Source organism: Mustelus asterias, chromosome 25, assembly GCF_964213995.1.
Source record: "Mustelus asterias chromosome 25, sMusAst1.hap1.1, whole genome shotgun sequence".
In the NCBI taxonomy this organism is placed as follows: domain Eukaryota; kingdom Metazoa; phylum Chordata; class Chondrichthyes; order Carcharhiniformes; family Triakidae; genus Mustelus; species Mustelus asterias.
In genome coordinates this window covers 44,272,169-44,297,163 of record NC_135825.1, presented here as the reverse complement: position 1 = coordinate 44,297,163, position 24,995 = coordinate 44,272,169, and the positions used below count along the sequence as shown (strand labels likewise).

Genomic DNA, 24,995 nt, shown 5'->3' with positions numbered 1-24,995 from the left:
TGGCAAAATGAGGAAGATTGGTGCTTTGAGTTTGGCTGGGGATTATAGGCAGGCTGTGTGAACACACGGGAGGAGCAGAACCTTCCACTCTATTGATTGACACCCACACGATCTAGCTGCCATTCCTGGGTAGAGAATGAGGATCCTGAACCCTGGCTCATTATCCCAGTGTAGCTCCTATGACTGCTGCCAGCTGGAATAGGATCAGACAGGAACTAAAGCCAGGACATTGTGCTTTGTCTGATTTCAGTGCAGCACTGAGTGATGCGTCCAATAACTGGCCATCAGCGTCATGGTGCATCTTGTGCTGCTGGAGGGATTTAATCAGAGCCTGCTGTCTAAAAGCTTTGTGATGATCTGCTGTGTGTCCTAAACTATCTTCTCTCTCAGCTTTCCAGAACATGAACTCAAAGCGGAAAGCAGAAACATGGAAGAGGAACCGGCGACAGCTGGTGAGTACAGGCAGCTACCCTGGTGACCATGTGGAGGGATGAGGAAGTGGTTTTAATGGGTAATACCCTGTCGCCCCCAGAGTGTACCCTGTCGCCCCCGGAGTGTACCCTGTCGCCCCCGGAGTGTACCCTGTCGCCCCCGGAGTGTACCCTGTCGCCCCCAGAGTGTACCCTGTCGCCCCCGGAGTGTACCCTGTCGCCCCCGGAGGTGAGGGACAGTCAGATGGTGCTCTTTCCCAGGTTAACAGCTGGTTAATCTTGCTTCCCCAGGCTACCAGCTAGTTAATCTCGCTTCCCCAGGCTACCAGCTAGTTAATCTCGCTTCCCCAGGCTCTATCTGGACATAGTGCTGTCAAAATATACTTTGGAGTTTCATGAATAATGTTCTTAGCATTGGGAGAACTCTCACTCTTTATCGGGGAGAATGCCTTGTTGCTGGTAGTTTTGGTTCAGGGTCAGTACCCGAGTGGAAACCATGTCTGTATAACTGATAAACTCTAACCCGAGGAAAATCATGCAGCTGCTGGAAATCTCAAACAGAACATGCTGGATAAACCCGGCAGGGCTGGCAGCATCTGTGGAGAGAAACAGAGTTAATGTTTTGGATCCAAATGATCCTTCTACAGAACTGAAGCGAGGTAGAAACGTGCAGAGTATAAAGCAGGAAAGGGGCGGAGGAGGTGGGACGGAGTAGGTCAGGGCTAAGGAGATCTGGACACGTTTGTCATGGAGATAAGGCAGTAGGGAGTGTTAATGGTGCTGTTAGGGGATGAAGAGTGCCAATAGTTGCAATAGGCGAGATAGCAGAATGTGTTCCTATAGATATAGCTCTTGGGACTAAAGGGATATGGGGGGGATCAGGATATTGTATTTGATGATCAACCATGATCAAAATGAATGGCGGAGCAGGCTCGAAGGGCTGAATGGCCTATTCTTGCTTTTGGTTTCTATGTTAATGGAGCAAGTGGACAGCCAGGGACAGGTTTTTGTTTTTGCTTTGGGGTGTGGGGTTGGTTGTGGACAGGCCAAAGAGCTGATCTTAAAAAAAACTGAACAACAAACCACACACTGCGCATGTGTCCTGTCAAGATAGAGGGCAAAGGTCACAGTCTACAGTAGTTGAACTCAGTGTTGAGTCCTGAGGGCTGTAAAGTGCCCATTCGGAAGATGAGGTGCTGTTCCTCCAGTTTGCGATGGGCTTCACTGGAACATTGCAGCAGGACAAGGACAAACACATGGACAGGAGAGTGAGATGCTGAGTTAAAATGGCAGCAACAGGAAGTTTGGTCTGATGCTTGCAGACTGAACGATGAGGGTTACCCAGTTTGCGTTTAGTTTCCCGAGTGCAGGGGAGACCACATCAGGAGCAGTGAATACTCCAGCAGCAGATGAGCCTGATGGAGATTTTTAACATGTAGCGAATGATGCATATCTGTGCTGGCATGTTTGGCATGTTCCTATGGTGAGAGGGTGGCCAGATGGCTTGTGAAAGGTGGATTACTGACCTGTGACGGGCTCTGTTGTTGGTTGGCCTTCGGGCTTTATGGAGGGTTAGGGGAATGGTGTCAAATGGCTGAGTTTCATTATAATTTATACACTGACGCAGATGAGACAACTTGTCAGACGTCTGTCTGCACTCCATGTGTGTCCCTGGAGCTTGTGAAACTTAGACCGTGTTGTAGAGCACAGGTGCGCATTAATATGAAGGTACGGGATGTTTTTAGTTCCGATCCCTTATTCCCTTTATTTCCTGCCCTGACCTACAGGCATTCTCTACCGTGGGGACACCAGATTACATCGCGCCCGAGGTCTTCATGCAGACAGGATATAACAAACTTTGCGACTGGTGGTCACTTGGGGTCATCATGTACGAGATGCTGATCGGTAAGTTTGCTCCTGCCTGCAGTGAGACCAGATAGTGGATTATTTTGCTTTTCAGACACGCAGTAACGTGTGTGCATGGTGCAGGCACGCGGTAGCGTGTGCGCATGGTGCAGGCACGCGGTAGCGTGTGCGCATGGTGCAGGCACGCGGTAGCGTGTGCGCATGGTGCAGGCACGCGGTAGCGTGTGCGCATGGTGCAGGCACGCGGTAGCGTGTGCGCATGGTGCAGGCACGCGGTAGCGTGTGCGCATGGTGCAGGCACGCGGTAGCGTGTGCGCATGGTGCAGGCACGCGGTAGCGTGTGCGCATGGTGCAGGCACGCGGTAGCGTGTGCGCATGGTGCCGGCACGCGGTAGCGTGTGCGCATGGTGCCGGCACGCGGTAACGCGCGCGCATGGTGCCGGCACGCGGTAACGCGCGCGCATGGTGCCGGCACGCGGTAGCGTGTGCGCATGGTGCCGGCACGCGGTAGCGTGTGCGCATGGTGCCGGCACGCGGTAGCGTGTGCGCATGGTGCAGGCACGCGGTAGCGTGTGCGCATGGTGCAGGCACGCGGTAGCGTGTGCGCATGGTGCAGGCACGCGGTAGCGTGTGCGCATGGTGCAGGCACGCGGTAGCGTGTGCGCATGGTGCCGGCACGCGGTAGCACGCGCGCATGGCGCCGGCACGCGGTAGCGCGCGCGCATGGCGCCGGCACGCGGTAGCGCGCGCGCATGGCGCCGGCACCGTGTGCGTCCGGCAACGCCTGCTGTGTGCATGGAATGGTGTTGTGGTGTGATGGTGGGTGGGCAGTGCAGACGTGCAGTGCGATCCTGGGGGAGCTGTATTGTTCCTGCACGCTGCACACTTTATTCCATCGACAATGTCCTGCCATCAGTTTTTTTTATTTCTATTCAGGCTACCCACCGTTCTGTTCAGAGACCCCTCAAGAGACATACAAGAAAGTGATGAACTGGAGGGAGACCCTTACATTCCCACCAGAGGTTCCCATTTCAGAGAAAGCCAAGGACTTGATTCTGAGGTAAAGAGTAAACACAATAACATTGGGGCACCAGCTGCACTCCCCTCTTCTCCATAACTGAAACAGTGTCGAGGGAGCTTTACTCTGTATCTAACTCCGTGCTGTACCTGTCCTGGGAGTGTTTGATGGGTGACATTGTAGAGGGAGCTTTACTCTGTATCTAACCCCGTGCTGTACCTGTCCTGGGAGTGTTTGATGGGGGACAGTGTAGAGGGAGCTTTACTCTGTATCTAACCCCGTGCTGTACCTGTCCTGGGAGTATTTGATGGGGACAGTGTAGAGGGAGCTTTACTCTGTATCTAACCCTGTGCTGTACCTGTCCTGGGAGTGTTTGATGGGGACAGTGTAGAGGGAGCTTTACTCTGTATCTAACCCTGTGCTGTACCTGTGCTGGGGTTGAGTATGTTACTAAAATTGCCATATGCTGTGGTGTAAAGTATCCTGAAAGCTGTCTGTGTCGATCTCATGCCATATCTCCACTCACCGTGTTGTGTTCATTGTCAGCTTCCCTTTGTTGAGTTTTAGTTTTAATCACCCGTCCTTTGTTCTCTGCTAAAACGCAGCAGTCCCAATGTGGGAGCCATTGGTCCAAGCCACAGGCTGCATTTCAATGCTGATATTGCCTGGTTCTTAGCTTCAATGTCACCACAGTGTGTGTCAGTGTTCCTGGGCTTGGCTGGGACAGGATCTCCAGAACTTTGACCCCTGCTGGGCAATACACGTGTGGAATTTTAAGTGAACATAGATGTGGACCAGGCTGTGAAGCCTCTTGTAGTTCAATAACCCTTGTGTTGATTTCAATGATCACTTGAGTAAGATATGTAATGGGTGATGCTACCTTTGGATATGACCCCCAGCGAGAGATGGTGCTGTAAGATTCTGAAAGTTAGTGCATTGAGAGCGTGTTGCCTCTCCACTTCCCCCAAGCGGTGATTGTGACTGTGAGCCAGTGCAAGCAGTTTGCCCTGTGTTTGTGCCTCTGTCTTTAATCTGCTGTAATCTCTGATCCATTAGGTTCTGCTGTGAATCGGAAACCAGAATTGGGGCCAATGGAGTTGAAGACGTGAAGAGCAATTTGTTCTTTGAATGTGTTGACTGGGAACATATCAGGTAGGAGAGAGATTCACCAGATGTGCAGCTGCCTGCCTGGGAGAGAGGGCAGTGCCACCACTTCAGTCTGTACTGGCAGCCTGCAGCTCTTACCCACTTTACCACACAGGCAGATTTATTTATCTGTGGCTTTGCTCCCACTGCTTGTCGCCACTCTGCGGCAAAGCATTGGCTTCCTGCTCGTAAACGTCACGCCCCCCACACACACAACCAGATTCCCGGATCCTCAGTGTGGGACTGGGATTCCCGGATCCTCAGTGCGGGGAGTGGGATTCCCGGATCCTCAGTGCGGGGATTGGGATTCCCAGATCCTCAGTGTGGGAGTGGGATTCCCGGATCCTCAGTGCGGGGAGTGGGATTCCCGGATCCTCAGTGCGGGGAGTGGGATTCCCGGATCCTCAGTGCGGGGAGTGGGATTCCCGGATCCTCAGTGCGGGGAGTGGGATTCCCGGATCCTCAGTGCGGGGAGTGGGATTCCCGGATCCTCAGTGCGGGGAGTGGGATTCCCGGATCCTCAGTGCGGGGAGTGGGATTCCCGGATCCTCAGTGTGGGAGTGGGATTCCCGGGTCCTCGGTGCGGGGAGGGGGATTCCTGGGTCCTCGGTGCGGGGAGGGGGACTCCCGGGTCCTCGGTGCGGGGAGGGGGGACTCCCGGGTCCTCAGTGCGGGGTGGGGGGACTCCCGGGTCCTCAGTGCGGGGTGGGGGGACTCCCGGATCCGCTCAGACTGCTGGTCTTTGTAGCTACAAGTTGAAGCAGCCACATGAAGCTTAATGTGCTGTTTTTGGTGATTCTTTCTGCCTGTGTCTCTGTTTGTTTAACACTTTTCTCCAGCAGTTTCCAGTTTGTAATCTGGTTACTTGTCTTCCAGGGAGAGGCCGGCAGCTATCTCCATTGAAATAAAGAGTATTGATGACACCTCCAACTTTGATGAATTTCCTGAGTCAGACATCTTGCAGCCAGGTGAGACACAGTGTACATTCAGGGAGGCAGTTAGATCATGACCACAGGCTCAGTGTTCAGTCTTTTCAATAAACGCCCTTGTTTTATGGGGACACTATTTCAATAAAGGTGTTTGTTATAGAGGACAATGTTTCTGGTGGGTAATGTATTGGATAAACAGCCCAGGTCAATCAGCGAGAATCTCTTGGGACAATCTGTTGTTGCTGTTTGGGATAATCTGTGTCTATTTATCCCTGTGACATCAGCTGAGAATTGTAATCGCCTCTCTCACGTGCACGTTCTAATCAGGGCTGAGACTCTGCAGCGGGAACCCAGACTGACCCCAAACCTAGAAATCATAGAAACCCTACAGCACAGAAAGAGGCCATTCGGCCCATCGAGTCTGCACCGACCACAATCCCACCCAGGCCCCACCCCCATATCCACCCACTAATCCCTCTAACCTATGCATCTTAGGACACTAAGGGCAATTTTTTTATCATCGCCAATCAACCTAACCCGCACATCTTTGGACTGTGGGAGGAAACCGGAGCACCCGGAGGAAACCCACGCAGACACAAGGAGAATGTGCCAACTCCACACAGACAGTGACCCAAGCCGGGAATCGAACCCAGGTCCCTGGAGCTGTGAAGCAGCAGTGCTAACCACTGTGCTACCGTGCCTCAGATATTATCCATCCCAGCCTGATGCCTTAGCTTGTCGGCTTTGCTTTACCCAGCCTGACTGACTCATAACCATCCCCCCACCCCCCCGACGGACTCTGAACCCCTGTGAGGCCCCAGGCTGAGGAAGGGAATCACCCTCACCCCTTCAACTGACTCTGAATCCCAGCGGAACCCCAGCGAGACCCCAGGCTGAGGAAGTGAATCACCTCCCAACTGCCTCTGAACCCCAGCGAGATCCCAGGCTGAGGCAGGGATCACCCCCTCCCCTTCGACTGCCGCTGAACCCCAGCGAGACCCCAGTCTGAGGCAGGGATCACCCCCTCCCCTTCGACTGCCGCTGAACCCCAGCGAGACCCCAGTCTGAGGCAGGGATCACCCCCTCCCCTTCGACTGCCGCTGAACCCCAGCGAGACCCCAGGCTGAGGCAGGGTCACCCCTTCCCCTTCAACTGCCTCTGAATCCCAGGGCTGGGACAGGGACTGTGTGTGACTAATGTGCAAGGACCTTACACACACTCGAGGGGAGGTGGGGGTGGCGGCAGGATTGTGGGGTCTAAAGCTGATTTGATGCAGCTGCAGTTTGGCATTGCCGCTATTCTGCCAGCCAGCTACTGAACTAGATTCCTTTGTAAAGGCTTTAAAGATATTAAAAGTGAGGTGACATTTCTACCCTCTGATGGAGCCATCAGATTTCTCATTCCCTAATCCCAGACAGCCAGTATTCCAGGGCAGTACCGATGATACTGGAGCCTGCTACTGGACGGAATTTAGACAGTGGAAGCTATCCGCTAATAATCAGTCAATGTACCCTGTATCCAAGTGCCCTTTCTAATCCAGTTTGGTTTGAATTGCCGAGTGGAGTCGGGAGGCCATTTGGCCCATCGTATCTCTGCCCCCATCACCCAGTATATTTTTCCATTTCCAAGTATTTACCCAAAATGTTCGTTTTGGTTCTGATTCCATCTCCTTTTCAGTAAACATGTTCTGAAACACTGACTGTTAGTCAGTACATTATTACTGTATTGAGTATTACTCCATCGATGAGTCAGTAATGGGGAATGGGGGCTGTGTGTTAGCTGGTGTTCCTCTTGCTGTGCCCATCCTGATGTCCCATACGGGGATTGCTATGTTTAATTGGAGCTGATGTGTTCGAATATGACACCGTGCTTTCTGCTATTCTTCCCCAGGAGTGTCACAGGCAGGGCTAGAAAGTAGTGGTAAGAAGTGTCTGTCCTCTAAGACAGGTAACCAGCATTTTATTCCCCTCAACCTTACTAAAATCTTCTGCTCCTATACTTTACCACACGGCTGGCTTCATGTGGAGCTGCCACTTTATAACCTCTTTGTTTCTCTGATGTCCAAGGTGTAAGATAGATCTGCTGACCCTTGTACTTAGTAAACCTATTTATACTGGGGCTGTCTCCTCTCCCCTCCCTCAGTCTGTTTTCAAGCACAGCCCCCGTGACCTTTCCACTTGTTCACCTTTTGATGCTCCGTCAACTTCGGAGTTGTATCTGAAGTGATTTGCTTTATTGTGGAAAATGTCTCTGCAGTTCTTGTTCCCCTCAGTCCCCGTCCTTCACTCAATGTGATTGCTCAGTCATGGAGGACAATGCCTGACTGAGGTAATACTACTCACCCTCTTTACCAAGCATGGGATCAATTGTATTACCCTGACTGAGAACCAATTACTTAGCAGGGACCAGGATCAAATCTGGGGAGCGTCCCCCCCATCTATTGGGGCAGCTACTCGCTACCATGAACAAACTGTGCAATGGGGCAGCGCACAGAACATTTACAGCAACCAGACCTCTGTCCAGATGGAAGGGTAAATCTCAGACTCGTGGCAGTGCGGGGGCACAGGGCGGGTGCAATCTGCTGGGATACAGCATTGCTATTTGCTGGTTGCTGCCTCTGGACTGGCACCATGGCCCAGTGGGTATTGTTGAAGGAAGAGATGGGCAGACACTGTGTGGCTGTGGGAGAGGGGGATCAGCAGGGAGACACTACCTGAAACCTTTAGTTTGGAAATAGTATACATTGTGGAAGGAGAAACAAAGAAGTCATTGAATGACCTCTCGTAACGTTATGGGGACCACTGCGAATATCTCCGCTGCTGTCTGGCATCAGTGTATTCTTCTAACTCAGCTCATTTCTGGTGTTCTCTTGTTTCCAACTGCTTCTAATATCTGCGTGTGTAAGTAACAGTGTGTCGATGGTGGTGTTTTCAATTGCAACTAACCTCTTTCAACCACGGGTTCTGCAACTCAATTTGGATCTTTGCTTCACCGGTGTTGTCACTGGGATTCTGGATAAATCTTCACCCTGGGAGTGTCAGACACTGGGTAAATCTTCACTGGGAGTGTCAGACACTGGGTAAATCTTCACCTGGGAGTGTCAGACACTGGGTAAATCTTCACTGGGAGTGTCAGACACTGGGTAAATCTTCACTGGGAGTGTCAGACACTGGGTAAATCTTCACTGGGAGTGTCAGACACTGGGTAAATCTTCACTGGGAGTGTCAGACACTGGGTAAATCTTCACTGGGAGTGTCAGACACTGGGTAAATCTTCACTGGGAGTGTCAGACACTGGGTAAATCTTCACTGGGAGTGTCAGACACTGGGTAAATCTTCACTGGGAGTGTCAGACACTGGGTAAATCTTCACTGGGAGTGTCAGACACTGGGTAAATCTTCACTGGGAGTGTCAGACACTGGGTAAATCTTCACTGGGAGTGTCAGACACTGGGTAAATCTTCACTGGGAGTGTCAGACACTGGGTAAATCTTCACTGGGAGTGTCAGGCACTGGGTAAATCTTCACTGGGAGTGTCAGGCACTGGGTAAATCTTCACTGGGAGTGTCAGGCACTGGGTAAATCTTCACTGGGAGTGTCAGGCACTGGGTAAATCTTCACTGGGAGTGTCAGGCACTGGGTAAATCTTCACTGGGAGTGTCAGGCACTGGGTAAATCTTCACTGGGAGTGTCAGGCACTGGGTAAATCTTCACTGGGAGTGTCAGGCACTGGGTAAATCTTCACTGGGAGTGTCAGACACTGGGTAAATCTTCACTGGGAGTGTCAGACACTGGGTAAATCTTCACTGGGAGTGTCAGACACTGGGTAAATCTTTCACTCTGGTCCCACCTTCACTGAATTGGGTATCAAAGTGAAATATTACAATGTTTTCTTCCATTTGGAGCTGTTAAATGAAAATGGTGGGTATGGGGTGGCTCCATGGGCGGGGCCAGGGCGAGGGTGTGGTTGTCCCCAGTGGGTGGATATCTGTAGTAATAGTTCCAAATATCTCTCTATCTCCCCTCAGGGATGGGGTTTATTCAGTGAAGTCAAATCTGAAGCTGTCTGCTGCTGGTGAGCCGGGTCGGTGCCGGTGTCTGTGCTGCTGGTGAGCTGTGTCTATGCCAGGGTTGGTGCTGGGTGCGTGCCTGAGAGCACCCCAGCCTGGACACATTGATCGTGTCCAGACATTGCACACCATCTGCTTAACTGCATTGGCTTAATGAATTATCCGTGTGAAGTATTTACACCAAATTAGCCCAGTGACAGCTCTGCACGCAGTAATCTGTCTGAGGTGCCATTGTGGGAATGGTGTTATCTGGGGTTTACTGGAGCTTGCTGCTTGGAGCTTTAGCTGACTGGCAGCCAGCAGGTTAATGAAAGGGGAGGGGGGGATGATTGGTGGATCTTTTAATTGTACAAATAAAGCAGCAATCTATTGCTGTGTTCTCACATTCTCCTTCTGTCCAGTTGCAGTGAGTAATCACTCGGAGACAGACTACAAGAACAAGGACTGGGTCTTCATCAACTATACCTATAAACGATTTGAGGGACTGACCGCTCGTGGAGCCATTCCTTCCTACATGAAGTCCGGGAAGTGATGAACTTTGACCCCAAGGGCTAACGTCACTGCTTTAGTGCCTATTTTTCTTAGCAACTTGATTGGTCCGTTGGTGGAGCCTTACTACCGAGGATAGTGACAGTTGTGAAGGACTGAGAAATTACTCAGATTTTATTCCTAATATCCAGATATCCCTTATAATCTCTCGCTGGCGGCAGGCGCTGATATTAGACTCAAAGCAGCCATGGAGCTCAGGCAGCACGTGTCTGAGCCAGCAGTATTGGCAGCAGAGAGCTCGGTGGGATTCTTGCCACAAGCCCCTGTGGTTCCAGAGCCTCTGCCTCTCATTCTCCTGCACTGCCAGTCACAGGCTGTGTGCCCGAATCTGCTGTGTCCACTTCAGCTGCTAGTGGCTGATAAAGCAAACCCTTTACCAGCAAGTGCATCCACTGTGGCTCGACATGATGTTTCCTTCACTCTGCTCCCTGGTGGCTGAGGCGGGGCTTTGTCCCTTTCCCCATGTCCAAAAGCATTTTGCTTTTTCCAGTGATTCAGTGTTGGTGCTGTGCGGGTCCTGCTCATACTGGGCAGAGGGTGGTGTAGTCAGACTCACCATACATACAGTGATGTGCAGGCTGACCATTGTACACCTACCGGAGTACAGCTGGCTCCTGTATGTTTGCCTGAATACGGCTGTTTAGTGTACAGCTGCCTGAATACATCTGCCCATATACAGCTGCCCCACAGCCATTCATTCCCCGTGCTGAAACTGGCAGTGCCAGCTCTCACTGTTTCTGTTGATGACTGTCTTGTCTAGCACTCTGCGAACACCAAGGTACTATTCTCATCATCATGTGTTTTTATGTGCATTTAGATGCGTTTATTAATTGGATGGGGTTCGTAATGAGCTCTGTGTTGATTTCATTTTGATTTCTAACTATATACAGCTTTATTCTTTTATAGGGAAAGCATTTGTGCTGGTTTTTGTTTGTAAATACCGGTTGTGTGTTTGTACTTGTATAGAAGATGTTGGCCCTATTTGCATTGTTCTGGGTGTGTGGGTTGGGGAATAACTGGCCTGAATCTGCAGGATCGGCTGGAGACTATTTTTATTTCAGAGCTGAGGTTTATTATTTACATGTAGCTTGTGCACCAGTTCCAAGGTATACAGCAACCTGCTGGTCGGAACTAATTTATACCCCAGGTAATCGGTCTAGAAAATCTCTTATTTTATTTCATTTCTCCCTTTCCATCTTCCTTGGATTGAGCTTCCTGGCCCAGTATTACTGTCCAAGCCGGTATGTATCAGATTGTAGAATGCTCAGTGCATTTTTCAGCCGCCATTTCAGTAAACACCAGGGGCAAAAGAGAAGCTGTTACTCATCGACTGGATATTCTGGCAATTGCCAACCACTGATTAGAGTGAAATTCTGACTACCTGGCAGTAAGTTACTGACTAGTTTTTCTGTGTTCTGATTGTTTGTCTTTGCCCTGGTTCCTACGACAAGTCGGAATGAATTTCGCCTATGCAAACAATCTTGCTGCTTCCTTTAGCTTTCCAAAGGAGTTTCACTGGCTCCGGGAAGTGGATGAGGTGGGATCTGTACGTTACTGAGTGAAAGTGAATGTTCTGACTGGGCCTTCATCAGAGGGGAAGTGATTCTGCCCACAAACAGTGTCACCGTATGAGTCTGGGGTTGGGGCTGGGGGTGGGGGAGTGGGCTGGGATGGTCGAAGCCAGGCGAGTCAGGTATAGAGATTCCTGAGATGCAGTGGTAACTCCGAGTTGTTGAGGGTGATGGAGCCACACCACTGGTGAAGCTGCAGGTGCTGGACCTGTGTCTTTGTAGGGAAGCCCACCTCCTGCACAATAGGGATGTTGGTCAGCCATCAGTGAGCTGTTTTTTTTTCCCATTAACCACATTCTAACTATGGCCCAAGGAAGTAATTCAGGTCCCACGGATAGAGTTAATGATTAAAATCGACAACAGTTGTGAATATTGCAGAGCTCCGTGAGGTAGCTCGTTGCCATATCTGATGAACGGTAAGTTTTAGTGCAGTTTGGGTTCTGCCATTTTGTGCCTGTTCCCCTTTAAGACCCCATTCTCCCTGCGCCGCATTCTAGAGCTGACTCTGAGGCTTCAGAATAACAGGAGAGACACTGATGGAGGTCACAAAAGGCACTGGGAAAAATCCTTCCCCTCTGATATACGCGGCGGGGAGGCGCAAGTAACTAGTCTGAGCACTGCACAACTCACTGGGTCTTAATCTTTAACAATCGTTTCAGTTCTCTTCCACCCCCCCCCCCCCCCCCCATCCAACTAAAACTGTGGTGATGGATGGGGGCTGTGAGGATCAGTGACCTTGTTTAGAGGAGCAGTTACTTCCAGCACAACAGTGTGGCTGAACTTAGCCATAGATTCCGCGCCCCCCCCCCCCCCCAATCTTTAGTGTGAAAGGAGTGTGAGAGTGTGTTGCCTTCTGCAAGGTCTAATAGCTTGAAAGCTCTGATCTAGTCTGGTATGTGAAGAATGGTGTCAGACAGGCTGTAGCCCAGCAGACAGCAACGCTGGATCCCAGTCTAGGGCTGATGCAACTGATTTCAGCACCAGCCATTCTCTATCCTGGCCTCTATCTGGATGGGGGTAAGGGTGTTGTACAGGCCTGGCCTCAGTAACAAGTGGGGAGGAGGAGGAAGATGGGGGGGGGGGGGGGGGGGGGGAGGAAAGTGGGGGTCTGTAGTCTCCCAGTGAGTGAGGCAAGCCAGTGAGTGGGGTGGAAGACCGAGTCCAGTCAGAGGGAGGGCTGTGAGAGGGACTGGGTCTGGTGTCCCTGGGGCTGTGTCCTGTACGTCCTGGCGTAAGTGTTGTGTAAGTTGCAGTATTGCTTTTTACGATGGCCACTTACTTTGTTTAAAACTGTATTATAAAACCTTTTACTTAACATCACAGAGTCTGTCTGAAACCTTTTTTGGAGTTTTCTGATTCATTTGTTTACTGTGAGCGGGGGGGACTATAGAAAATAATTTTCTGCACCATAATTACAAGTCCATTCTTTAAGAATACACTACACTGTTTCTGGGGACGGTGAAAACTGCTGTGTCTGTGCCATCACAAAACCCAAGGAAGCTCCAAAAACCAATGGTTGTTCCATGCTGTTTCACTGTCGGTCTCCCCAATGCAAGTGTGGACAGAGGTAGGCCTTTGGAACATCTGTAACTTTAGCAATTCTCCAGCCTGCTGACAGAGTGATGGAGAGAAGCTTGTGCAGCATCTGATGGCTGTTTTTTACGCAAGGGATCAAACTCCAATCTTCATTCTAGCCCCGCTCTACAGCAGAGGTGCCATAATGGTTAGCACTGCTTCCTCACAGCGCCAGGGACCCGGGTTTGATTCCGGCCTTGGGTGACTGTCTCTGTGGAGTTTGCACATTCTCCCCGTGTCTGCATGGGTTTCCTCCCACTCTCCAAAGATGTTCAGTTTAGGTGGATTAGCCATGATAAATTGTCTCTTATAATAAAGGCATATGCTGAAATCTGAAACAAGAACAGAAAATGCTGGAAAATCCCAGCAGGCCTGGAGAGAGAATATAGCGATTAAAACCCCAACACAAACTGGAGAAACAGCACCTCATCTTCCAATTCCAAAAGCTTCCTTTACAACCTTCCAGACTGAATATTGAGTTCAGCAACTACAGAGCATGAACTCTCCCCTCCACCTTCACCCCCATTTCCATTTATTTTATTTCATTTCATCTTATTTATCCATTTCCATTACTTTATATTATTTTTATTTGTCTACTTCTGAAATCTCGCTCTCCATCTTGTCTTCCAATTCCTCTGTCTCTCTCTCTCTGTGTCTCCCCCCCCCATCTCCCACCCAAGGCCAACTGCCACCTTCCTCAGGTTGTTCTCTAACGATCTCTGATCTCTCAATGGATGCTTTTAGCACCTTTCTCAGCCTTTCCCATCACTGTTTTTATTCCTTTGTCCATACCATTCCTATCAATTACAGCCCCTGGAACCCATCTCCCTCCCCAGTATAAATATAGTATAAACCTTGACCAATTTTCCTGGTCTTCAGCTCTGAGGAAGGGTCATCTAGACTCTAAACGTTGGCTCTATTCTCTCCACAGACGCTGTCAGACCTGCTGGGATTATCCAGCATTTTTTAGATTGTGCCAAGATGTGTAGGTTAGAGGGATTAGTGGGGTGAATGCGTGGGGTTATGGGGGTAGTAGGTGGGGGGGGAAATGTGTAAGATGCTCTAATGGAGAGTCGGTGCAGACTCGATGGGCTGAATGGCCTTCTGCACTGTAGGGATTCCATGACAGCAAGTGGATTTTATTAGTGATTCCACGGGGTAATTGGAATAGTTTGAGAGCCCACACAATCTCAAACTGGCATTTCTCACAGTAATGGCTGCTTGTCCACACTCCATTGTTGAAACATTGTTTAATGTGCAAAATCAAACAAAAATTATCAGTTAACAAAAAAAAACACACCAGAGTTCATTGAATTCACCTTCTGCCGTGCTGGTAGCTGCATGATTCAAGGATGATGGAGTTTGTTGACTAATCCCAGCTTCAGATCTGTTAATTACTTCACAACCGACCCTTGCATAAGGTGAAGGAATCTGTAGGGTGAAGAATTCTGGAAACTTTAGATCCAGTCACTCGTTCCCCACAATCTGCTGCGTGAAAATCTTACGTTGCCATTACTTCTACACTTTATTCACAAAAACCGACTTTCTGAAATCAAACCTGAATTTAAATTCAGCAATATTAGCTGCTTACTCCCCCTGTTCCATAGATTGGTTACTCATTGAAACATTGGCAGACCTTTTGCACATTGCCCCACCCTACCCCCCTTACACTGTTGGATTCAGTATTTACTTCATGGGCAGGTAGTTTGCCTTCTCTTCCCAGCTGAAGATGCCAACCTTTGGGGCATTCAACCATGGCAGACACCCCCCCCCCCCCTCCCCCTTTAATCCCATACGCCACTTCCTGGCTGGGATCAGTGCACAGCTGAGCCAGTTGAAAGCAGGGTTTGGTTTTTGCCCTCCCTTGCCTGGGCACACGGAGGTTGTATCTAACACCAGAGAGAGCTATCTCATCAATGTGTGTAACAGATGACTGGGGACATGACCATTATTGACCTATTAAATAAATATACTGAGGCACAAGTTCAATGTAGTATTTCACAGTGTGAGCGCAGTATTGGGGAACTCAGGGTATCTGCTCTTGTGCTATAAATGAGCTCAGATCTGAACAGGGAGTCAGAATATTGGGATTTATTTTAACGGTGAACCTGTCCCAAATGTCATTTAAAAGTATGTAAATAATTATCAAAGCATGACTATCCTGACTCATAAACCTCACATTCAAATCAGAAACCGTTCAGTCGGAGAAATGATTCTGTGGGAATGGGTATGTCCGGAACAATGTGCCCCAGACACACCAGCCAGGATGTGTGTCATTTCTAGCAGACAATGTTTGCGCTTACAGATCCTGTGCCTCGGTGCAGCTGAAGATGACAACGCACAGCTCATGTTAAGGTGGCCCAAATCTGGGTGGCTGTTTCCTGTTGAACTGTCTGATATAAAGGGAGTGATGATGAATTAATACCAAATGTGGGTCACCATTGGACATAGTGTGTGCAGTTTTTTGAAAGAACATTTCTGATTTCCCAAGGTGCTGTCTGGGATGGGAAGCTGTCGTAAGAAAAGAACAGCGATTTAAGAGCATGCAAAAACTGAAGGGTTTGGCTTAGAATCCCTACAGTGCAAAAGGAGGCCATCTGGCCCATCCAACCTGCACCGACAACATTCCCATTCTATCCCTGTAACCCCACATATTACCCTGTTAATCCCCCTGACACTAAGGGACAATTTAGCATAGCCAATCAACCTAACCCGCACATCTTTGAACTGTGGGAGGAAACCACGCAGACATGGGGAGAATGTGCAAACTTCACACAGACAGTGACCCGAGGCTGGAATTGAACCGGGTCTCTGCGCTGTGAGGCAGCAGTGCTGACCGCTCTGTCACCATGCTGACCCCTTGTCTTGGGAAAAAACTACGTCCACAAAGTAAAACGTTGGAGTAAAGACCATTGCATCTTCAGGAAATCTTCAAAGTAGAGAGAGAATCAGAGAGTGGGGATTAGTTTGGGATTGTGATGCACAAGCCACTGGGGAGAGAATGAGATGAGTCTGGAATTGATGCAGGGATATGGGGACAATTTGATTAATTTGAGATTGCTACAAGTCTAGTTAGTTGATATACAGCAGGGCTGAAAGGTTCCCCCCACCAGCTGTAACTGATTCACTTGTCGCACTGAACCAGAAGTTCTGCTCCTGGTGTTAAAGCGCACGGCCCAGCAGCCAAAGACTGGCCCAATCTGGCTGCTTACTCTGGAGGCTCACCACCAGGCACAGACCTAAAAGTCCAGGACCTGCACTGAGGTTGCTATGGGGACCATCTCCTCCAGTAATGACTATCATGGTAATATTTCGTAATCAAAGTTTGTCAGATATGCATGATCCTGTTGTGCTTAATTTATTGATCATTTGTTTAATTGAAGGGATAAATGGGGAAAATGTTAGTTTTATTTGTAAATTTAAACCAGACTGAGCCTGTGTCACTAATTCTTTCTAAATTTGCACAGGACCGTTGGAAACTATAGAAATAGGAAGAGGCCATTCAGCCCCTTGAGCCTGTTCCACCATTCAGTGGCTAATTTGTATCCTATTTCTCCCTGTCTCACTTTTTAAAAGACCATGTACTGTTTATTGTGGGAGAGTTCTAAACTTTGACCATTCTTTACGTGGAGACCCACTTGCCTGAACACTCTGATTTGGATTTTCAGCTCCCCTGCTATTGCAAAAAATTTCTGCTCTTCGAAAAGTCTCAACTAAATTATCTATTAAACTGGTTCGGCACAGACAAGAATAGGTTGGGACTTTATTCCCTGGAGCGTAGAAGATTGAGGGGAGATTTGATAGAGGTGTATAAGATTTTGATGGGTATAGATAGAGTGAATGCAAGCAGGCTTTTTCCGCTGAGGCTAGGGGAGAAAAAAACCAGAGGGCATGGGTTAAGGGTGAAAGGAGAAAAGTTTAAAGGGAATATTAGGGGGGGCTTCTTCACGCAGAGAGTGGTGGGGGTGTGGAATGAACTGCCAGATAAAGTGGTAAAGGCGGGGTCACTTTTAACATTTAAGAAAAACTTGGACGGGTTCATGGATGAGAGGGGTGTGGAGGGATATGGTCCAAGTGCAGGTCAGTGGGACTAGGCATAAAATGGTTCGGCACAGACAAGAAGGGCCAAAAGGGCCTGTTTCTGAGCTGTAATTTTCTATGGTTCTATGGGTTTGTATTTACTGGAACACAGGTGGTCATCCTTCCTCAGCATAAGGCTTGTAACCGGGTGATATTCTGGGGAATCGCTATAAGGAACCTCTTCTAAATCCAATATCCTCTCCTAAGAAATGCTGCTGGAACTATACGCTGGTCTAACCAGAGCTTTGTATAGCCACAGTCAGATATCCTCTGCATTATATTCCAAAGCTCTGGTTATAAAGACTAACATTCCATTAGCCCTTTGGATTATGTTTCGTATCTGACCCACGTTGCTACACTCTGCACCAATCACCTTTGGCTATTTGGCAGAGCTGTGCTTTGCCACACCCAGAGCAAGGTGAACGCCCCCTGTTCACTCATTGTCACTGGGGACCTGTCCCCAACATCACAGGCCCTTAGCTCACAGACTGGCAGCTCTGAGCTGGGTGAGGGGTGTGGTGATCACAGACTGAAATCAAAGCTGGGGGGTGTGATCTTGAAGTGATTGAGTTGGTGTCCCCCACTGAGCATGCTCAGAGATCCCGAGAGTGGCTTGTACCAAGTGTGAAAAAAATGGCCAAGTGTTTCTTCCAGGAGATTCTATTTCGACATGTGGCTAGCCTGACCATCCCAGAGGTGATTAGGTTCCAACTTTGTAGTTTCAAGTTGTTCCCACCGTTACTGGGAAAATAAGAGGACTATGTAGAGACAGGTTCCCAAACACCCACAGTACACTGAGCAGTCTGTAAGGAATGCAGCCACAATAAGGTTTGCCTCTGTCAGGTACATGTCCACCAACGCCCCCCCACCCCGCCTCTCTCTCTCACACACATGCACACACTCTCTCACACACACACACTCACAGACACACAGTGGCACCAGTGTTATCAATACAGGGAGCGATGTTCCACTTCACATCATCAGCTGCTTCCCATCTTAAGCAAAACCATTGGAGTTTATACAGAAATGAAAGTTCCTGAGTTTGCAGATATGTAAAGATTCCCATTATTGATCACTGTGCTGGATTCTCACACCCGATCACGATCCCAACTTTGGATAGGTTGGGACGTATAGTGGAAGATTCCGTTCTGTTTGCAGTTCTGTGTCCCTGTGTTGGAGCACCAGCCTGTAACACTCATCCCAGGCCTGCTGCCACAGTGCTGTCACCAGGGACCACCGCAGACCTCCTCAGATATTCGATTGAGTGCAGGGTGAGTGGGGAGCACTCTTCCTGTAGCCCTGTCTCCATGACATTCATTCATTGCTTGTTATTTGTGACATTATACCCCAGGGTCTCTGTTACTCCTGGGCATTGTCAGCCACGACTTGCTCCTGTGGTGGGCCACGTATGTCAAGCTCGTCCACCTGTGGGTGGTCCCGGGGAACGTTGGCAGCAGCGGAGGCTAAGTTAGTGATGGACCTGCTCCTGACACACTGGAAGTCCACATGTCGGCTCTTTCCTTCTTCCTTTTCCCAGGACATGTGGATGAAAGGTCTCTGCACGTAGTTATAGATCACCTCGTATCGGCCGCCAGGACGCAGTTTCATCTTCTCTTTACAGGTTGGGTAACCTAGGCAACAGAACACAAACACATTTACCAATCACTCATCTCTTGTGATCTTTTTGGGATCCTACTGTGCATAAACACATTACAGAGCTAACATGTACAACCGTGGCTGCACCTTGTATAACAAAGGCTGCAGAATGGGCAAGTCTATCCCTTCTGTCCGTGTCAGCCTGGCTCAGTGGGTAGCACTGTCTCTGAGTCAGAAGGCTGTGAGCTCAGGTCCATCTCGAGAGAATCTATAATCCAGGCGGGCAGTGCAGTGCAGACAGAGGAGCTGCTGTGCTGTGGAAGGTGACACCTTTTATGATGAGTTGTTCAGCCAAGGTCAGTTGGATGTACAAGATCACATGGGACTATTTCGGAGAGCGAAAGCAAGCAGGAAGCTATAGACTAGCTAGTTAGCCTAACATCTGCTATGAGAGAAACGCTCAGATCTATTTATTGAGTTTATAGCCAGACATTTAGAAAATCAAAATGTGACTAGGCTTTGTGAAAGGGAAATTGTGTTTGACTAATTCATTAGAGTTCTTTGAAAGAGGATAAAAGAGGACCTGTAAATGTGGTGTATTTGGATTTCCAAAAGATATTCAATAAGGTTCCTGAACAAAATAAGAGCTCCGGGTGTTGGAGGTAACACGTCAGCATGGATAAAGGATTGGTTAGCTAACAGGAAGCAGAGAGTAGGGATAAATAGCAGAAAGTGACTAATGGAGTGCCTCAGGAATCAGTGCTGGGGCCTGAGCTACAATGGATATCAATAAAGGGGCTGGATGTATGGTAGCTAAAATTGCTGATGACACCAAGATAGGTAGAAAATTAATTTATCAAGAGGAGGTACAGAGTTTGCAAAGAGATAGAAATGGTTAAGTGGGCAAAAAATTAGCAGTTGGGAAATGTGCATTTGTCCACTTTGGCAGGAATAGAAAAGTAGACTATTATTTAAATAGGGAGAGATTTCAGAACTCTGAGATACAGAGGGATCTGGGTGTCCTGGTACATGTGTCACAAAAAGTTAGTCTGCAGGTACAGCAAGTGATTAGGAAGGTGAACTGGACATTGGTGTTTATTGCAAGAGGAATGGAATATAAAAGTAGGGAGGTTTTACTCACAGCTGTTCAGGGCCCTTGTGAGACCACATCTGGAATTCTGTAGTTTTGGTCTGCTTATTTATGGAATGATAAATTGCATTAGAAGCAGCTCAGGAAAGGTTCACTCGACTGATTGCTGGGATGAGGGGACTGTCTTCGGAGGAAAGGTTAAATGGGTTGAGCCTATACCTATTGGAGTTTAGAAGAATTACAGCATGTGAAGGGTCTGGACAGGGTGGGTACTGGGAGGATGCAATTCAAGAAGGCAGCTCACCACCACCTTCTCAAGGGCAATTAGGGTTGGGCAATAAATGCTGGCCCAGCCAGCGATACCTACATTCAATGAATGAAAACACTTGTGGGGGAGACTAGAACAAAGGGACACAGTTTGAAAGTAGGAGGTCTCCCATTTAGGATGAAGATGAGAAGAAAGTATTTTGCTTAGAGGCCTGTTTGTCTGGAATTCACTCCCTCAGGGAACAGTGGAGACCGGGACATTGAATATATCCAAGGCTGAGTTTGCTCGATTCTTGGTGGACAAGTAGTGCTATTGGCAGGTGTGGGGGTGGGGATCGATACCTCAACAAACATCTCCTAAAACAGGAGAGAATCTGATTGCTGTTTATGGGAGTTTGTGTGCAATTTAACCATTAGCTTTCTCACATTTACAAAGATGGCTAACTCTTCAAAGAAACCAGTAACTGGCTCCAAAACACTTTGGGACATCCTGAGTTTGGAAAGGTGGGAATATAAATGAAAGTAGAGACTGGGGCTTAAACGTGGCTTGAGTGTAGACTGAAGGTGCATTTGATCAAAGTCTCTGAAATATTAGTTAATAAGTTAGATACGGAGGAGGATCTACTTCCTCCGATGGGGGAGTCCAGGTGTCATCATCTTAAAATGAGGGCCAAGCTGTTGAGGGAAGTTAGGAAACAGTTTTACACACACACAGGGTCAGTGAAATTGAAGGGTTGTGGGTGCTGGGGTACAGTGTAAGCTGCCAAGGCTGAGATCAATAGTGCTTAATGGGGTAGGGTTATTGAGGATTATAGAGCAAATCAGCCGTGAGTTGACTGAATGGTGGGATAGGCTCAAGGGGCCTATAGCGTTCCATTCACCTCGACTACGTGCTGTACCTGCATATTAGCTTATTGTGACTCTTGCACAAGAACACCTAGATCCCTCAGTACCTCAGCATTCTGCAATCATTCTCCATTTAATTAACACTCTGCTTTTTTATTCTTCCTACCAAAGTGAACCACTTCACTTTTTTCCAAATTAAATGGCCAGATATTTGCTCATTCACTCAACTTATCTATATCTATCTGCAAACTCCGGCTGCCTTCTTCACAGCATACTATCCTACCTATCTTTGTGTTGTCTGCTAATTTAGCGACCTTCACTCTCCTTATCATAGTCATTGATGTAGATTGTAAAAAGTTGAGGCCCCCCCAGACAGAAATTGTGTCAGATCTGACTGGCCCTTGATCAACTGATAGATTCCAATAACTTCCACAACTGATGTTAAATGGACAGGTTTGTAGTTCTTGGCTTCACCTCCCCTTGATTCTTAGGCTTAGCAACCTGTGCAACTTTCTAATCCAAAGACATAATCCTTCAATCTAGAGAGCTTTGGGACATGGCGACCAATATTCACACTGCGCCATGAGTACAAGCTCCAAAGTAAAAGCCAGTCCTCTCCTGCTCACCTTCAATTCCAATGCGGATATTCTTCAGCCCTCTGTCCTTCAACACCATCTTTGCCACCTCTCGGTTCTCAATGTACTTGAAGAATCTGTACATTTTGGTGCTGTAAATAACTGAAACACAGGACATGGATTAGAATCCCATACCTTCTCTCCTGTGCATTGCTCCGCATTCCCCAACACGGAAGATTGCACTGTTAGACCTGCAGCAAGGGGCCCATAGCATCAGGTGCCCCATGCTTTGTGTGGACAGGTCGCTGGGGAGAGGCTGGAGGTGGGCAGAGAGGGAATGAGATAGAAGTGAGAGTGACAACAGCCCAGTTCCTGCTGATCCAGGCAGAACTGGCTAATAACTGGCCTTGTTTCTCAGGATGTGGAGATGCCGGTGTTGGACTGGGGTAAACACAGTAAGAAGTTTAACAACACCAGGTTAAAGTCCAACAGGTTTATTTGGTAGCAAAATAATCTTCATGTGACCTGAAGAAGGGGCTTGGAGCTCCGAAAGCTTGTGTGGCTTTTGCTACCAAATAAACCTGTTGGACTTTAACCTGGTGTTGTTAAACTTCTAACTTATTTCTCAGGCCCAGCTAGTCATCTCCCTTGCTGACAGACTGGGTAAATGTACTCCCTGGCTTGTGGCCTGTGGCTCCTAGTCCAGCAATGTCTCAATTTTAAAATTCTCATCCTTGTTTTCGAATCCCCTTCCTATCTCTATAAGCGATCCAACCCTACAATCCTCCGAGATTATCTTCGTTCACCAAATTCTGACATCTTGGCATCCCTGATTTTGAGCTATGCCTTCTATTGCTGGAACCCTAAACTCTGAATCTCTCTGCTTCACTCTGTCGCTTTCTTCCTTTGAGCTCTTTAAAAGCCATTATTCCCATCCTAATATCTTAAGTGTCTCAGTAGAAGGTTTTGTCTGACAGCGTTCCTTGTGAAGTTTTATATACTGAAGGTGAAATGTCAAGATTACCAAGTATTGCATGTATCGAGTGTCACACCTCCCGAGCATCACACGTGTTGAGTATCACACGTGCTGAGTATCACATGGATCAAGTATCAAACATATTGAGCACCACATGTATTGAGTATCACACGTGTTGAGTATCACACGTGCCGAGTATCACATGGATCAAGTATCAAACATATTGAGCATCACATGTATTGAGTATCTCACGTACCAGTATCATACGTATCGAGTATCACACATATCAAGTATCACATGTATTGAATATCTCACATATCGAGTATGACACAAAGTATCACACGTATCGATATCACATGCAGTGAGAATCACACATATCGGCTATCACACATTATCGGGTATCACACATATCAGGTATCACACATATCAGGTATTACACATTATCGGGTATCACACATTATCGGGTATCACACATTATTGGGTATCACACCTGTCGAGTATCATGCAGTTAAGGGCGATCCTCAGAAAAGCTCAGCTGCACTCAGTTCTTACTTTGAGAATATTCCTCCCCCATCTGTGGTGGATGCTGTTCATCCCAGTCCACTGTGTCTTCATGTGCCAGTACCACCACATGGCACTCCCGTTCTCCCTTCCGTGCATTGGACACCATCAGGGGTAACACCAGATCCTCCAGGTTTCTCTCAAACTGTTTCCGTGCCCCATCGTTTGACAACTCGTGTAACAGAGCACCTGGAGGTAACAGCAGAGGAGTGAACACTGAGGAGGCAGCAGTGAGCAGATACTTTGTCTGTGTTATTCTGTCAATCCATTAAATGTATCTCCAAAAGATGTTTGATAAGAGGTCACATCAAAGCAAGAGCTCATGGCGTAGGGTTTAGCATATTGGCATAAATAGAGGATTGGTTAGCTAACAGCAAGCAGGGAGTAGGGATAAATGGGCGGTTTTCGGGTTGGTAAGCTGTAACTAGTGGAGTGCCACAGGGATCAGTGCAGTGACTGCAACAATTTATAATCTAATATGAAAGCAAAATGCAGCGGATGCTGGAAATCTGAAATAAAAACAGAAAATACTGGAAAAACTCAGCAGGTCTGTGGAGAGAGAAACAGTTAATGCTTCCAGTCTGTATAACTTTTCTTCAGAGTAGGAATGTGATGGATTCTAGAGTTATATATATTTACAAGCTAGGTCAATGATTTGGATGAAGGGATGAAATGTATGGTAGATATATTTATGATATATAATAGATAGCAAAGTGAGTAGGATGTAAAGAGTTTGCAGAGGGATATAAAAAGGTTAAGTGAGCAGGCAAAACACTGCAGGTGGAGTATAATGTGGGAAAATGGGAGGAATTGGCAGGAGGAATAGAAAAGCAGAATATTATTTAATTGGAGACAGACTGCAAAACTCTGAGGTACAGAAGGATCTGGGTGTCCTGGCACATAATCACAAAAAGGTTAGTCTGCAGATACAGCAAGAGGTTAGGAAGGTAAATGGAATGTTGGTGTTTATTGCAAAGGGGAATGGAATATAAAAGTGGAGAAGTTTTACAACAGCTGCACAGGGCCTTGCTGAGACCACATCTGGAATACTGAGCAGAATATTGGTCTCCCCTAAGAAAGGATATAACTATTAGAAGCAGTTCAGTAAAGATTCACTCAACTGATCCATGGGATGAAGGGGTTTTCTTGGGAGGGAAGATTGATCAGGTTGGGCTGAAATCCAGAGGAGTTTAGAGATTGAACATTGATCTTACTGAAATACATAAGATCCGGAGGCGACTTGATACGGTGAAGGCCGAGACGATGTCTCCTCTCTTGAGAGACACAAGAACCAGGCGACACTAGGGATCTCCCATTTAAAACAGAGATGAGGAGAATTTGTTTTCTCTCAGAGGGCTCTTAGTCTGTGGACAGCAGTGGAGGCCGAGGTAGATCGATTGTTGACTGACAAGGGAGTCAAAGGGTGTAAGGGTGTAGGAAAGTAGAGACCACATTTAGATCAACCATGATCGTATTGAATGGCAAGGCAATCTCGAGGGGCTGAATGGCCTACTCCTGCTCCAGATTCTTATGTTCTGATGTAGGACACATATTAATCCATGAATCACAAGCACCAGAAAACTTGAGGCTTCTTCAAATGTATCTTCCAAAACCTGTGACCCATACCACCTAGAAAGACAAGGACAGCAGATGTATGGAACTCCACCACCTGCAAGTTCCCCTCTGAGCCACTCACCATCCTGATTTGGAAATATGTCACAGGCATCGAGTATCGCACGTATTGAATATCACACGTATCGAGTATCACACGTATCGAGTATCACACGTATCGAGTATCGCACGTATCGAGTATCGCACGTATCGAATATCACACGTATCGAGTATCACACG

The 24,995-nt window shown here is 48.0% G+C and overlaps 2 protein-coding genes across 12 annotated transcripts in view; one reads left to right on the top strand and one right to left on the bottom strand.

Moving 5' to 3' along the window:
- LOC144511926 (serine/threonine-protein kinase 38) overlaps nt 1–12,898 on the top strand; it is an 89,368-nt gene extending 76,470 nt beyond the window's left edge. For all 4 annotated transcript variants that reach the window (XM_078242388.1, XM_078242389.1, XM_078242390.1 and 1 more), the window contains exons 9-15: nt 391–452; nt 2,219–2,336; nt 3,234–3,357; nt 4,372–4,467; nt 5,338–5,429; nt 7,281–7,337; nt 9,860–12,898. In XM_078242388.1, the coding sequence (XP_078098514.1) occupies nt 391–452; nt 2,219–2,336; nt 3,234–3,357; nt 4,372–4,467; nt 5,338–5,429; nt 7,281–7,337; nt 9,860–9,990 (680 nt within the window). In that variant the 3' untranslated portion in view covers nt 9,991–12,898. The remainder of the gene's footprint in view (nt 1–390; nt 453–2,218; nt 2,337–3,233; nt 3,358–4,371; nt 4,468–5,337; nt 5,430–7,280; nt 7,338–9,859) is intronic.
- Nucleotides 12,899–14,386: 1,488 nt separating this feature from the next.
- Nucleotides 14,387–24,995, bottom strand: part of LOC144511930 (BTB/POZ domain-containing protein 10-like) — a 92,306-nt gene continuing 81,697 nt past the window's right edge. For all 8 annotated transcript variants that reach the window (XM_078242399.1, XM_078242402.1, XM_078242400.1 and 5 more), the window contains 3 exons: nt 23,136–23,333; nt 21,659–21,769; nt 14,387–18,864 (listed from right to left, as the gene is read on the bottom strand). In XM_078242399.1, the coding sequence (XP_078098525.1) occupies nt 18,593–18,864; nt 21,659–21,769; nt 23,136–23,333 (581 nt within the window). In that variant the 3' untranslated portion in view covers nt 14,387–18,592. The remainder of the gene's footprint in view (nt 18,865–21,658; nt 21,770–23,135; nt 23,334–24,995) is intronic.